This window comes from Vanacampus margaritifer, chromosome 1 (genome assembly GCF_051991255.1).
Source record: "Vanacampus margaritifer isolate UIUO_Vmar chromosome 1, RoL_Vmar_1.0, whole genome shotgun sequence".
In the NCBI taxonomy this organism is placed as follows: domain Eukaryota; kingdom Metazoa; phylum Chordata; class Actinopteri; order Syngnathiformes; family Syngnathidae; genus Vanacampus; species Vanacampus margaritifer.
Window position 1 is genome coordinate 63,233,548 of NC_135432.1, and position 16,504 is coordinate 63,250,051.

Consider the following 16,504-nt stretch of genomic DNA (forward strand, 5'->3'; position numbering starts at 1 on the left):
AGCAGCCCATAATTCAACTCAATCAATGAAATCTTAACTGTGACAGGAAGTCAACATATCTGTATGTCCCAGTCGTCGTCCAAGCTGAGCTCCAAGTCACCGATGCTGAGCGAGCGCCGCTCTGGCTCGTACTGGTACTCCACCGAGACGCCCTCGGCCGCCCCCGCCGCGTAGACCTGCACCGCCGATGGCTCGCCCCGCACCCCCAAGATGTGCACCGAGCGCACCGCTATGCCGCACTTGTAGCTTCCCTCTTCGCCGACGCGGCTGCCGGGTGACAAAGTTGCGATGTCACGCTGTTATGACGATATAACGAGGACGAGGGAGAACTTACCGGCACCGCAGGCGTCCTGCCAGCATGCGGAAGGAGCGCAGGCAGAACTCCCGCTTGTCGCGGTAGGAGAAGGTGCGGCCGTCGTCCAGGTACACTTCACCATTGGCGGCACCCTGAACAGAATTTAGGGGGCAGTGCTTTTCACGCAGAACCCAGCAAAGGTGAAATATTTTCCTACAGGGGTTGCCACTTCGCTGGGTTCTGCCTCAAAAGGCAAAAGCTTGACCATGCGAGCTCTCCTTGGTGGTCTAGCTATGCTGCGACGATCCACTTTGCTCCTCTCACCTGAGCGTCCAGAGCCAGCGTGATGGCAAGGGGCATCTTCTGCAAGTCGGCGGTACAAGTCCCGACCGCTGTGGCGCGGCACACCGCCGTGCCGCCTCGCTGGAACACCGGAATCTGATGACATTGCACAAAATGTTCACAGCAATGGTTAGATAGCCCCTGAACTAGTTAAAGGAATATGATGACCAGCTGTTAAGGCAGCTCCATGTGGTCTTTGGCATTTTGCTTTCGAGGGATTGTAGTAGTTAACAGAGAAGAAACAGTTTCCTTCCGTGATGTGTATGCTGTTAGCTTAATGTGTCGACTTTTTTTTTGGAGACTGTTAGCCAACTAGCTAGCTAGTTGGTTGGTTAGTTGTCAGAAAATAAAAAAAACGCTTTCACTGTTTTGCCACTACGGAAAAACAGACGGTTGGTGAGTTGGTTAGTTAGTAATAAAACATTTACAGTATAAACTGTACCTGTAACATTCTTAACACTTAAAGCACTTTATTTCCACCTACAGAATAACAGTTGGTAGGTTAACTGGTTAATCACTTGGTTGATTGGTTAGTTAGACAGTTGTTCCCATCATAAAACTTTTATTAACTGGGTAGTATTTTGAGATGATTGGTTGAGTTTGGTTCAGTCGGGTCGGTCCTTATGTTGATCAGTTAGTTATTTGGTTGGTTGTCATGTTAGTTGGTTGTCATCATGTTAGTCAGTTTAATGGTGTTGGTGAGTTTGTTAGTTGATTGGGCAGTCAGTCAGGAAAGTTGGCCAGTTAGCCAGTGGGTTGATTGCTTTATTAGTTACTGTAGTTATCCAGTCATTCAGATTGGGTCATTAGTTAGATTGGTTCTTTAGTCAGTTAGATGGTTAGTTGGCGTGTTAGTTAGTATTCAGTCATGTTGGGTCGTTAGTTGGTTTGATTCTTTACAGTGGTTAGTCAGTCGGTTGATTCGTTAATTAGTTGATCAGTTTATTAGGTTGGTCAATTCTGTAGTCAGTTAGGCATTGCTATCATAAATCTTCATAAACTGTGCCTGTGATGTTTTTAGAACCAATTTTTAGTGCGCAATTATTTAGTTAGTCAGTGTGTGAGTTAACCGTTTGTGGGTTATGCTGGCTTCTGTCTACATTACTTCTTTTCTTAAGCAAATATTGGATCATATTTCTGCAGGGAAGCGTCATGTTGACTGAGGCGTCATAATTGAGGCAGGATCCAAACAAAACATTTACCGTTTCCAAGGTTACTGGAAAGCTCAGAGTCGCGCCTCCTTGGTGAACCTCCGCCGATTTGATGTCATACCAAAGCTAAAATACAAGAAGAATCAATATATTTGACAGTCAAAGTCTTGAATCAATATTGAAACTACCTGCTCCGCTCCAGGAAATATGACTTCAAGTTCCGCAACGCCGGATTCCGTGACAGGACACGCCATCAGTGCATCTCCTGTGTTCAACATGAACTTACATTAATGGAACAAAGAACGTTTGCGGTGGGTGAAAAAGTGTGTGAAAATGCGTGTGACATCACCGAGCATGTACTGGTGGTCCACGCTGAAGATGCTCTTCTCCTGAGGGAACTCTATCCACAGAGGCCTTAACATAAAGTGGCATACTTTAGGGACACCCGTAAAAGTAAATGAGATCTCATACAAGAACTCTACATCTAGAATGATGACTTTTTCTAGTCCAGTCCTATAGATGGCAACAACCAGTAAACATGACAACACTTTTTTTTTTTGTTAGTTTAACCTGCTCAATCTTGATTGGGGGTCACAACTCCCTAGGGTATGTAAACTTTCAAACACAACTGTACAGTATAAAAAATAACCAACCATTTTAACCAACTAAAAAAGCGAGTGGTCAACCCACCCAAAATGCTACTCAAGCATCATATATGAAGTTAATAAAGCTTTTCTTGATCATGACAACTAAGTAACTAACCCAAAAATGTTACGGAAAACATCACAGGTTTCATCAAATGGTTTCACGTTGATGAAAACGGGCTAACCCACTTACCAACTAAACTAAACAACTAACTACCTAAATGCTACTCAAAACATCACAAATACTGTTACTAAAGGTTATGATGGCAACTAACTAACTAACTAACTACCTCACCTAATGTCACTAAAAACATTAGCGGTTTAGGTAAATGGTTTTATGATGGTGAAAATGGACAAACCCACTAACCAAATAAATGAAACAACTAACCCAACTACCCACAATACAACTTACTAACTTACTGCAACTAACTAACTACCTCACCTAATGCCACTAAAAACATTAGCGGTTTAGGTAAATGGTTTTATGATGGTGAAAATGGACAAACCCACTAACCAAATCAATTAAACAACTAACCCACCTACCCACAATGCAACTTACTAACTTACTGCAACTAACTAACTACCTCACCTAATGTCACTAAAAACATTAGCGGTTTAGGTAAATGGTTTTATGATGGTGAAAATGGACAAACCCACTAACCAAATAAATGAAACAACTAACCCACCTACCCACAATGCAACTTAAGTACAGTTAGTAAAACATTTATGATGGTTAAAATTGACTAACTAACTAACCCAAATTCCTACTCAAAACATCACAAGTACAGTTACTAAAGTTTTTATGGTGGACAACAGCAGCACTTACCTGAGCACCGGCAGACCGTCGGTGTGAGCACGGTAGAAGAGAGTGTACCAGTACGGCAGCAAGCGGTAGCTGAGAATCCAGATGCTCGTTATTTAGTTAGCATTTCAAGTGAGTTGAATGCAATTGTAGGAAAAGGGCCGCGGTACCGTACCGTTCTTCAATGACACTTCGGATGATGTCGGTCACCTCTTTCTCGAACAGCCAGGGTTCCCGGCGCACCGTGTTCATTGACGAGTGGCCTCGGAAGAAGGGCTGCAGGTACGAGGCTTGGTACCAGCGGAGCAGCAACTCAGTGCTCGGCTCCGGAATGAAGCCGCCAATGTCGGCTGAAATGGCACAAATTGACATACGACAGATTGTTATCTTATGGGATCCAGACTGGAGTAACTATTTTTTTATGGGACTCACCTCCGCAAAATGAGAGGCCGGTTACGCACATGGACAGACACATGGGGATGGAGATCTTCAGATACTCCCAAGTAGCGAGGTTGTCGCCAGACCACACCGCTCCTGCGTTGACAAACAATTGGTGATCGTGGTTCCATTTTGTACTAGAATCCAAAGTTGTTTGGCAAACCTAGTCTCTGAGTCCCGGCGAAGAAGGCACGGGACAGGACGAAAGGTCTCTCTGTGCCACCGGAGCGAGTCAATAGGCCGTCCACTGCCGCCATTTGCTAGGAGAGAAGAAATTGCAAGGGATACTTTACGGATCCATCGGTCACAAGCTGACAGTTTTTAAAAGTAGTGAGGCATGAAGGGGTACGATAAATATATATAAAATGTTCAATATTTTTAAGAGGCGAAGCCAGTTGTGTGGTGTGTGTGCGAATGGCACTGAGCTATTGCTAACATTATATGATGCGTAAATCTGCTAATTGTATTGATTTTCATTTGGGACGATTTTGTCTTTTTTTATAGCATATTTACCGTACGACGTTCGCATGTGAAAACACACCGATGCACTTTTTAGACATTTACTAAAAGCCGGGAGAACAGTAAAACATAATGAGCACACTCACACAGTAGATTGAGTTAGCCACAGCTTAATGCTCCAACGTTAACTTTAATGCTAACCAATGTTAGCTTTCGATGTTTGCGTCAACGTTAGCGTCCACATTTAGCTTTACCATTAGCGTCAACATTATTTCACATTGTTAGCTCTTATTTTTAGCTTCAATATTCCTCTATAACTTCTAACGATATCGTTCCATGTTAGCTTCTGAAGTTAGCTGCCAAAGTCGGTTTCAAACATTAGCTTTCAGTGTTAAATCTCGAAATTAGTTTCTTAAATTACTGATCTAGAAAGGCCAATGTTCAATCATTATTTTTGGATAAATTACAACAAAAAAATACAGAATCAGTCTATTTGATACCTCCAACTGACTCCATTTGAATGTTAGCTTAGAGCCTCAGGTGCATTCCACCAGCTTTCTGCTTTTACTGACTGTAATTTTTTGTTCAAACATGCCAGTCAAGTCAATATTTGTTAGAATACCGCTATTGAGAAATGACTATTATTCTATTTTCCCCTCACCTGGTAAAAGCCATACAGGTTGTGCAAGTCGCGGTGTTCCCAGCCCCCATATTGCAACGCATCCTTAGGCAACGTCAACTCAGGCCCGGAGAACACAGTGGGTTCGTTCATGTCAGTCCACGCGTGCAGCGATGGTGTCGAGCCCTACCTCGAGAAACACATCACAAAAAACAATTCCAACAGGTCTTAAGGGAGTAGTAACCATATTAGGTCATTTTTTAGGTCACTTATGAGGTTGACAGGAATTCTTACTACAAATTGGTGTCAAGAGACAAAAAACCATAGTGTCAGAAGTGGAACAAAAGACCCCGACGCGTGACCAGAGTGGTACAAGAAGTGGGCCGAAACATATTTTTCACACTAACCTTATATCGATCCAGGGAAAAGCACTTGGCGTACCAGGCCCGGGTGTGTGGGCTGCTGAAATCTGGATAATACGAGTCGCCCGACCAGCAAGTGCCCTTGAATATCTGCCCCTCTCTGTCCAGGACAAAATGACCTTCTTCTAGCCCCTCGTGGTACAGCGACCAATCAGGATCAACCATGATAGGTGGATCGATGATGACCACCAACTGAAATCAGAAAACAGACTGGCTGGGTCGGGACAAACGTTGAACAAAGACTAGGGCTTTGGACTAAAGACTTTGGAACAACGGAATAAAAAAAAGACAAAGAAATGAGATTTAGGACTAAAGACCGGGAGTAAGACTCAGGGCTAGGACTACAGACTTATGTCTAAAGACTAGTATATACCAGTTGAGGTGGTTCAGGCATCTGGTTCGGATGCTTCCTGGACGCCTCCCTGGGGAGGTGTTCCGGGCATGTTCTACCGGCGGGAGGCCCCGGGGATGACCCAGGACACGCTGGAGAGACTATGTTTCTCGGCTGGCCTGGGAACGCCTTGGGATCCCGTCGGAGGAGCTGGGTGAAGTGGCTGGGGAGAGGGAAGTCTCGGCTTCCTTGCTAAAGCCGCTGCCCCCGCGACCCGACGCCGGATAAGCGGAATTGAAGACGGACGGACTAGTATATAGGACTTAAGGTCTCGTAAACTAAGAGTAAGATTTAGGACCAAAACTAGGACATAGGACTAAAGACTGGAGCTTGGTACTCAAGATTAAGACAGATCGATATAATAGCACAGGACGAAGGAAAAAAAAGAGGTGACGGACCTTCCTGTTCTTCTCCTCCAGTTGGCGCTGCAGGCGAGCCGGGTCAGGAAACAGCTTAGGGTTCCAGGTGAAGAAGCGCTTCTCGTTGGTGTGTTCAATATCCAGCCACATGACGTCGTATGGGATACGATGGTGGTCAAACTTGGCATCCACCTCTGCCACGTCGTCTTGGGTGTCGTTGTCCCAGCGCGAATGGTGGTAGCCCAGGGTGAACAGAGGCGGGAGGGCCTGGTAACCTGGAGCGGGAAGAAGCAGATCGCAGCAGGTTGGAATGGGTTGAGGAACGTGTCAGGGGTGTCGTGTGTTGGATGAGTTTGCTAGGATGAAGTGGAAATAACATGGTGAGGCTATCCATGATGTACGGATTAGAGACAGTGGTACTGAAGAAATGGGGCGGGAAGCGGAGCTGGAAATGGCGGACAGCCAAGTCCGTCTGTCCGTCCGTCTTCAATTCCGCTTATCCGGGGTCGGGTCGCGGGGGCAGCAGCTTTAGCAGGGAAGCCCAGTCTTCCCTCTCCCCAGCCACTTCACCCAGCTCCTCCGACGGGATCCCAAGGCGTTCCCAGGCCAGCCGAGAGACATAGTCTCTCCAGCGTGTCCTGGGTCGTCCCCGGGGCCTCCCGCCGGTAGGACATTCCCGGAACACCTCCCCAGGGAGGCGTCCAGGAGGCATCCGAACCAGATGCCCGAGCCACCTCAACTGGTGCCTCTCAACGTGGAGGAGTAGCGGCTCGACGCTGAGTCCCTCCCGGATGACCGAGCTTCTCACCCTATCTCTAAGGGAGAGCCCGGCTACCCTGTGGAGGAAACTCATTTCGGCCGCTTGTATCCGGGATCTTGTTCTTTCGGTCACGACCCACAGCTCGTGACCATAGGTGCGGACAGCCAAGGTTAGATGTTTTGGGGGGGAGTTAGAGAGCTGACTTAGATTGTTTGGACAGGACCAGAGGAGAGAGTGAGTATAGCGGCAGAAGTTTAATGAGTATGAAGCTACCAGGAAAGAGAGCAAGAGGAAGACCTAAGAGAAGGATGGCAGATTGTAGTTGTTGAAGACGTCCCTTAAAAATTTCATATGTCTACATTGTGGCCATTACACGTTTACGTCTGGGAAATCGGTGCTTCTGATCTGTTGCTCGCATACCCGTCAGCTCAGCGTACTGTCGGTACATCTGCGCTGGAGTTGGACCCAGCAGGACCATGCAGTCTATCACTCCGCTCTCAGACATCCAGTGGACGTCGGTGTGTGGCAGCAGATCGTCTTCCTGCAGGAAGTTCACATTTATTTTTTATAATTATCTGTGTGAAGTTGCTTAAAACAGTAGTCTTAACATTATGTGTATTTTAAAGAATATCCTGTATATATTTTTGTGTTTTTATATTATCAACTGTCGTTTAGAGGCGCCGCTCAACTTTCTCTAATGTTTTGTATTTTTCCATGACGTATGAAACGAAACTGAAACTTAACTGTAATAAAAGCGACGAGGTGGCCGGGGGAGGAGAGAGAGTCGGAAGGAGCCGAACGTGAGTTAAGGTCTCGCGTCTCCTCTCCTCTCCCAGCCGCGGTTGCAATAAAACAAAGCAACAGCTTCTGCCTCCTTTTTCCTTGGTGCACGGTCAGTAACTAAGGGGATCTGTAATATCAGACCCAACATTTAATTGGTGCCGTGACCCGGATCTGCATCTGGACGGACGACCGCCGCCGAACCGAGGACACCGAGAATCTGTCGACAGCGTCTCCCCTTGCGTGACGGGTCTCGTCGCTCCGGCCACGGCCGTTCGCCCGGACACCGGGTCCTGCGAACCAGACCGGCACCGAGGACTAACAGGTATTATGCTGTTTAATTATCACGATTTACACAGAAGTTTGAAAAAGGAACACTAAATATACTGAAGAAGTAAGAGTAAAATAGAAAAGTGGGGAGTAAAAGAGAAGCGCTTGGGCGTTGGCCCGTGAAGAAGAGAAAAAAAACCCATGGTATATATGATCCGGGCATCAAAGGGATCACGGTTTTATTAGATGAGATCCAAAATACTTTTATTGACTAGTTTTTAACTTGTTAAAAAAAAGTGTCGTTTTCGGGTGCCCGGGTAGAGGAAATTAAACGTTGCCGTAAATACGTAATAATTTACACCTCCCCACTCATTGGTTACCAAAATATCTGTGTTCAATATAACAAAGATTTATTAGGTCAGAACAGAACTGACTGCGATTAAAAATAATCGCCTAAAACACAAATCATGGTTTTAAATTAGAAAGTGGTGCACCACAGAAAAGACTAAGTGTGTGTGTTTGTGTGTGAGTTTATGTGTGTGTGTGTGGTTGTGTGCGTGTGTTTTTGTGTGGGTGTGTACTTTGTGCGTGTTTATGAGATAAGGTTTGAAGGGAGTAACTGCTGCCCGCTCGGGAATACATACAATGGGCCAGTCATTGAGAAAAGAAATAGAACAACACCAAAATGTTAAGTTTGTTGCAAGCTTTGACGCTAATGCGTGCAAGTATCTGGAATCCTGGGTGACCAAGTATGATTTTAACCCGTCTTTGAGAGATGTCAGGAACAAAGAGGAAGTTAAGAAAAGTTTAGTGGAGAAAAGAGCAAAGAAGATTAAAAAGGGAAAGAATGTAGAAAAATTGGAAGCACAACTACGTGCTGTTGAAGTGTGGATAAAACAGTGTAAAATGAGGGCAGAAAGCATTTTGGAAAGAGAAAAGAAAAAAGGAAAAGACAGAAAGAAAAATGTATCAGATGAAGATAAGACCAACGGAAGAAACCGGCGCCAGACGAAGAGACAACGGAAATGCACCGGCTGAAGTGCGACAGCAAAATGATCCAGAAGAGGAAGTAAACGTCAACCAACAGCGGGAACCGCCTACCCCGTCTACCTCCTCCCCAAATTCCACCTCCACGAGTTTTGGGGACGGAGCCTCCCCTCCTATTGGAAGCCGTACAAGATCAAACAAACCAACAGCAGACGTCCTGGCTGCAACAACAAAATTATACCCAGACATTCAGCAGGTGGCAGCATATCCCATGGTAGCTGTAGCCAACCCAGCTTATGGAATGCCAAATCCTGGTCAACCTGCTCATCCACAGACCTTGCTGCTCTATCGCCCATGGACCGAAGAAGAAAAAGTAGCCGCATGCGCATCAGTTCCTCCCATTGAAGACAACGTTGAAAAATGGGCAGCTGCAATTAGAGAACTACATGGATCCTATCACCTCAATGGCAATGAATTACTAAGCGTCCTACGTCTGACCGCAGGACATCGAGTTGGAAGATTCCAAGGAGCCTTTGCTCCAGCCAACCAACGAGGCCAAGTCTACCAACCAGGCCAAGAACTAGACAACGCCCTAAATACTCTTTTAGAAAGAGCCATCGCAGTGTTCAAGAAACCACCTGATTTAACTAAAGTCCGCCAATGCCGCCAAGAACCTGAAGAAAGCGCACAAAAATATGTGGACCGCCTCCAAGACGTACTGAAACTACATGGTGGCATCGAAGAAAGCACTGAGGCACAAAGCACATACCAAACATTACTGCGGGCAACATTCCTGGATGGACTAGTGGACGGTACAGTCAATTTTATCAAGAAACATTACCACACCTGGAGAACTGCCCCGGTGAATGATCTCGTAGCTTGGGCCTCACACGCTGAAGACCTAAAAAGACAAAAAGCGCAATCATCAGTCTTCAATGCCATGCACACATTTTTTCAACATGCCTCTCCTCCACCTTCTGGACCAATTTACTACCAAAACCAACCCAATCGGGGTAGAGGACGTGGACGCGGAAGAGGAAGAGGCCGACCAGCCACCAGACAGGATGTGTGCTACAATTGTGGCAAGTACGGCCACTTTGCCCGAGATTGCCGCTCCAAACAAAAAATTGAGACCCCAAGATCTGACCACTGGGATCCAACCGAATGACGCGAGCAGGAAAGGTCAAGTGATGAAAACCCTGATGACACCAGAACGATCGTCGAGGTGCTTGACCTGACAGTCCTGTTTAGCCAGATGTCCTCTATTGACCCAGCAGTAAGAAAACTAGGCTTAGGGCCATTTACTACAACATTGAAATTCATTGTGGATTCAGGAGCACAATCCTCCGTGATCACTGATCTACCAACAGGTGTCAAATTGTCAAAAAGCACAATAATGGTCATAGGAGTGGGAGGTAGACCAGCCATCCATTACTTTACCGAACCACTGACCATTATTGATGAAGACGGAACAGAATACCCAGATCAAACTTTCGTTTACGTGCCTCGTTGTCCTGAAAACCTCATCGGACGAGATTTGATAAAAGCCATGAGCCTTGTATTAATGGTCGAAGGCTCCAGCATGGTCGTGACAAAAAGAGGACAAGAAACACCAATGCAGATGTTAGTACTAGAAGGAAAAGACAAACCACGCCCATTCTACAGTCTGGATCCGATCCAAAAAGGTCCAACATCAGTAACAAACAATCTGCAACAGATGCCAGAACAAATCCTACCAAATTCAAATTGGGTGCCCCAAACCACGTACCCACTTCACTCCACCATCCGCTTCGCCCCGAACAAAGAGGACAGAGACTTCTTTGATCAATGGTCCCGATTGACAACCATGCGGGCCCAAATAAAAGACCTAATTTGGGACGAACAGGCAGGATGGATGGCAGCCACAGTAATCTTTCCAGATTACATATATGCATTAACCACATATGAAGGCGTTGGCATTCCCTTCCACATTTCACTGGCAAAACCAACAGGCTGGAGATGGAAGGACATAGGATCAAAAATAAGAGATGTAACATGGTCCGAACAACGACTTCCGTGGACCCCATGTCAAGATGGAAGATTTAAACGCATCATGTCATCAGGAAACGTGGTCTGGAGGAAAAAACTAAACTGGGTGACAACATTTGTCCCCAGCACCCACCTAAGTACATGACATCCGGAGGAAACCACGATCCTGGCACTAAAAGACGCCATGGATCAAATACCACCTCAGCTGTGGTCAGCGTCAAAAACCGATGTGGGCCTAATGACCACAGCCACAGAAGTAACAATTGAACCAAGAACAAACTATCGCCCACGAATCAATCAATACCCACTCAAACCTGATGCCAAAGAAGGAATCACACCAGTAATCATGAACATGGTAAAAGCTGGAGTGCTCATAGAAGCCCCCAAGGTAACTTGTAACACTCCAATCTTTCCAGTAAAGAAAGCAGACACCACGACCTGGCGAATGGTCCACGACTTAAGAGCCGTAAATCAGGCAGTAAAACAGAGAGCCCCCTGCGTCCCCGACCCCCACACTCTACTCAATGCGCTGAAGCCAGAACAGAAATGGTTCACAGTAATTGATCTAAGCAACGCCTTCTTTTCCATCCCATTGCACGAGTCTGCCCGTCATTGGTTTGGTTTCACCTTTAATCAAAAGAAATACACCTATACGAGACTACCCCAAGGCTATGCAGAGAGCCCCACCATTTTCTCTCAAGAAATCAACAACTGTCTGAGCCTCCATGAACACAGTGAAACCACTCAAATCTTGATTTACGTAGATGACATTCTCATCGCCAGTCCAACCAAAGAAGAAAATCAAGAAGAAGCAGTGAAACTGTGTCAACACCTGGCAAAGACAGGAAACAAAGCCTCACTGACCAAACTACAGTGGACTCAGACCGAAGTAGTTTTCTTAGGTCACATCATATCGGCAGAAGGAAGAAAACTAACCTCTGATCGGAAACAAGCTATCCTTGATGCCCCCAAACCAAAGACCAAAAGACAGATGATGGCCTTCCTAGGCCTAGTGAATTTTTGCCGTCTATGGGTTCTGGACTTCGCCGAAATAACGCAACCACTGGTGGATTTAATTTACCAAGAAGACATCGCCCTGGCCGATCCCATCACATGGACGAAAATAGCTAATGACAAGTTCAATCAGATAAAACAGACCATCACAAGCACAGGCCCTTTGGGCCTACCCGACTACAAGAAACTGTTTACCCAAACAGTGGACTGCAAAGACGGATTCATGACATCCGTCCTACTCCAACAACATGGTACACAAATGCGACCAGTGGCCTACTACTCAAAGAAACTTGATGCTGTCGCCAGAGCCCTGCCCCAGTGTGTCCAAGCAGTGTGTGCCGCAGCAATGGCTGTCCAAGCATCCGCCGAATTGGTGTTGTTCCATCCCACCACTCTACTAGTAACACACTCAGTAGATGTTCTTTTGACTCAAACAAAGATGTCATTTCTCTCACCAGCAAGACATCTTGGCCTAACAGCTGTACTGTTGTCCCAACCCCATCTTACCATCAAGAGATGCAGCACTCTCAATCCTGCAAGTCTCCTCCCAGTGGAGACAGATGGGACACCACACAGTTGCACAGAAGCCACCGAGGAAATCTGCAAACCAAGAAGAGATTTGTTAGACACACCCTTACAAGAAGGAGAAGCAGTGTTTGTAGATGGTTCCTCAAGCAAAGATGAACTAGGCAACACCAACACAGGCTATGCAGTGGTCACACAACAAAAGACACTGAAGAGCGGACGATTAATAGGAAATCTGTCAGCACAAGCAGCAGAACTCATCGCGCTAACAGAAGCATGTAAATTATTCAAAGACAAAGCAGTAACAATTTGGACCGACAGCCAATATGCCCACTCGACATTGCACATCTTTGCCGCCATGTGGGCTCGACGAGGAATGAAAACATCAACAGGAAAACCTGTTCAACACGCCAAATTACTCACTGACCTTTTGGCCGCTGTACTGCTACCCTCCAAAATAGCAGTATGCAAATGCAAAGCTCACACCTCAGCAAAAGACGCCGTTTCTGTAGGAAATGCAAAAGCAGATTTGGCAGCCAAGCAAGCAGGCCAAGACAAAACAAAGATCGTCATGCTCGCCAACCACAAAGAAACACAACAACACAACAACATTCCAAAACAAGTACTAATTGACATGCAAAACAACGCTCCAGACAAAGAAAAAACACTATGGAAAATGATGAACATTGAACTCACCCCAGAAGGCCTCTACCACAAAGAAGACCGACCAGTCATCCCCCGCAGTCTGTTCCACGCAGTAGCCACATTGAGTCATGGCAAGTCCCATGTCTCAACAGGAGGGATGGTATCTATGGTAGAACAGACAATGACAATACCACAGGGCTTACAAACCTATTTTAAAACTTTTTGTAGGTCATGTATGGTGTGTTGTCGTCACAATGCTCAGGGAAACTTAAGACCACAGAGAGGGAAATGCCCAGTGGGCTCCTACCCATTTGAAGTTTTACACATGGACTTTATTGAACTACACAAAAGTGGTCAGCACAAGTACTGTTTAGTGTTAGTAGACTCACTAACTAAATGGGTTGAACTTGTTCCTTCAAAACATCCAAACGCCCTCACAGTAGCTAAAGCTATTTGTAAACACATAATACCAGAACATGGCATTCCACGAGTCTTGTGGAGTGATAACGGTAGCCATTTTGTAAATACCATCGTTGACAATATGGCCGTTCACTTAGGGATCACCCTAAAAAATCATTGTGCATATCACCCACAGAGCGCAGGCTTAGTTGAACGGACCAACGGTACTATTAAACTAAGACTCAAAAAGACCATGGAAGAAACCAAAAAACCATGGCCTGAGTGTTTATCTCTAGTAAAAACTTACATGAGAATAACGCCAAACCCACAAGGGATCACGCCCTTTGAGGCAGTAACAGGCAGACCCTTTGTGCTCCCCTTATGGGAAAATCAGCCATGGTCAGACAAAACAGGAGAGGCAGATCCACTGACTAAATGGTTATGTGACTTGTTTAAAGAACGGACTGTGTCAAGAGCAAATGATCTGCCCTCTACCTCTCTTCCTCCTGCACAGGAAACGGTGACCCCGGGTGACCTGGTGTTGGTGAAGGTGATAAAAAGGAAAACATGGTCGAGCCCACGCTGGGACGGCCCATTCGTTGTTCTCCTGACCACACCCACCGCTCTCAAAATCGCTGAGAGAGAGACGTGGATCCACCAGAGTCACTGCAAAAAGGTCACCGAACTCAGATAAGGGATTACCCCCGGATTCTTGTCAAAAAGAAGAAGAAACAAAGGAGAAGATGACCCTTTTTCAGACATTGTTTGGACTTTGATCATTATAATGTTTATCTTATGATGTGTTATTTGTTCCTGCTGTATTGTCCCAATGTCTAAGAGATTAGTCGCCCGTATGTTCGTGGCCCAGATGTATCAATATAACTTACTACACGTAGAGGATTATGTTGACACTGTGGAGACCGACACAAAAGTGTGACCCTCATCTTATTGTGTTTCCCTAACTTCAAATTCAGTTCCATTCTCAGACCAAGAGGTTCTCGTCACCGTGCGGTGGGGGAGTTATGGAATTTTTCCCTTTAAGTTAAGGGTTTTCGCCATTTCCTGAGAATGGTTCAAATGTTGTGAATCTATTAATGAAGTAATACTGAGAAAACTTAATTGTTTTAGTATTTACTGATATCCTTTTAAATCCACAACAGGAGGGAATGTGAAGTTGCTTAAAACAGTAGTCTTAACATTATGTGTATTTTAAAGAATATCCTGTATATATTTTTGTGTTTTTATATTATCAACTGTCGTTTAGAGGCGCCGCTCAACTTTCTCTAATGTTTTGTATTTTTCCATGACGTATGAAACGAAACTGAAACTTAACTGTAATAAAAGCGACGAGGTGGCCGGGGGAGGAGAGAGAGTCGGAAGGAGCCGAACGTGAGTTAAGGTCTCGCGTCTCCTCTCCTCTCCCAGCCGCGGTTGCAATAAAACAAAGCAACAGCTTCTGCCTCCTTTTTCCTTGGTGCACGGTCAGTAACTAAGGGGATCTGTAATATCAGACCCAACAATCTGTCAGAGCTAGACTGAATCAGCACCAAGAAAAAAACAGGACTAAGGACTAGCACTGAGAACTACTACTAAAGACTAAAGACTAGGTATTAGAGGTTAGGACAAAATACTTGGATTCAGTACTAAAGATTAAGACACGGTAAATGACTCATGCAGGAATAAAGACCAAAGCAGGACTAAGGACCAAGAATTTGAACTACAAACTGGGACTTAGTACAAGGCAGACTGAAAAACCAAGACACGACTAAAGACTAAAACAGTATTAAGGACTAAGAATTAGAAATAAAAAATTTGGATTTAGGACTCATAAAATTGATGGATGGAATAAAATAAGATTAAGGAATTAAGACTTATAGCTAAGGATTTAGGACTCAGGACAAAAGCCTAAAAGTGGACTTAAACCAGGATTTAGGACTTAAGACTGAGACAAGACCAAGGACTAGGAATACAGTCTTCTGAGTAAAAACTTTAACTGGATTACCAGTACCTGGCTATAGTTGACGTGTACAAACGAGTCTGAGGCATTGAGCCAAAAGACTCCCAAAGTTCGGTCCTGCTTGTGAGCCACCACGAGCGGGACACTGCCGTACACGCCCAGATGACTGTTGATCTCGTACGCAAACACGTCCAGGTTGTACAGTCGGTAAGGTTCGTCATCTCTGGGGGGACATTGGAGCAGATACTTGGCAGTCAATTGTGACCTCTTTGTGAGTCCTGACGCGGCTTTACTCTTTCACTGTTTTGAGATTCCCTCGTGCCTCACAGACCAACAGGTGCTGGGGTGGGGGGGTATCTGTGCAAATGTGGTGGACACGCAAACAGTTCTCTGGAGTGATTCAAACTCCTTGTGAACTCTGTATGCCCAACGTCACATAAAAATGCACATATACTGTATATAACTTGTACTGTTAGGGCTCAATTTTTGGATTTATAAAAAAAGGATTTATTTATTCACTGACCTGGTGTCTGCCAGGCGGAGACTGTCGGCATGTTCCGGCACGCCAAACACATCCTGGAATCCGTGGAGCTGCAAGTCAGCGCCAATGCTAGTGGGTCCTATAAGGTAAAACACACAGCAGTACACTTCAAGAAAACTCTCATTGCATATCAACTAATATATTTGTTTTTGGGGTGTATGATTTGTTGATATCGCTTCCTTTTGACTCAGCAGAAGTGATATTTATTTTATACCAAAGTTTGTTCTTGGCTAAATAGCACAGCTGCTAACACAGCTAAGCTAGCAAGACCACTTAGCAAAAACATTAGCATTCATTTCAAACCCTGTTACCTAATTGTAATATATTAAACATATATTTCAAATACATAAACCGTAACTTTCTTTGTTTAACTATAAATAATTTCTTTAGCAATACTTTGTAACCGGTTGCCAGCCATATATATATATATATATATATTTAATAGACAGTTGGTCTATTAAATTTATATACATAATATATACATATATATATTACAATGAATAAAATTTATATATATATATATATATATATATTACAATGAATACAATTTTTATATATATATATATATATATATATATATATATACAATTTTTATTTTTTAAGTTTTAAGAAATACGTTCAAATTCAGCTAAGTTTAGGTAATGAAAAATCCAAAATATAAAAAACTAAAAGACCA

The 16,504-nt window shown here is 44.7% G+C and overlaps 1 protein-coding gene across 1 annotated transcript in view; it reads right to left on the bottom strand.

Moving 5' to 3' along the window:
• The window catches only part of ganc (glucosidase, alpha; neutral C), a 21,245-nt gene continuing 4,741 nt past the window's right edge, over positions 1–16,504 (bottom strand). The window contains exons 9-24 of the mRNA XM_077560021.1: positions 15,811–15,907; positions 15,339–15,510; positions 7,103–7,223; positions 5,962–6,197; positions 5,158–5,364; positions 4,793–4,936; positions 3,836–3,932; positions 3,667–3,768; positions 3,410–3,584; positions 3,259–3,327; positions 2,138–2,202; positions 1,977–2,053; positions 1,840–1,914; positions 620–733; positions 335–447; positions 1–267 (exon numbers count right to left, since the gene is read on the bottom strand). Coding sequence (XP_077416147.1) covers positions 51–267; positions 335–447; positions 620–733; positions 1,840–1,914; positions 1,977–2,053; positions 2,138–2,202; positions 3,259–3,327; positions 3,410–3,584; positions 3,667–3,768; positions 3,836–3,932; positions 4,793–4,936; positions 5,158–5,364; positions 5,962–6,197; positions 7,103–7,223; positions 15,339–15,510; positions 15,811–15,907 — 2,081 coding nt within the window. The 3' untranslated portion in view covers positions 1–50. The remainder of the gene's footprint in view (positions 268–334; positions 448–619; positions 734–1,839; positions 1,915–1,976; positions 2,054–2,137; positions 2,203–3,258; positions 3,328–3,409; positions 3,585–3,666; positions 3,769–3,835; positions 3,933–4,792; positions 4,937–5,157; positions 5,365–5,961; positions 6,198–7,102; positions 7,224–15,338; positions 15,511–15,810; positions 15,908–16,504) is intronic.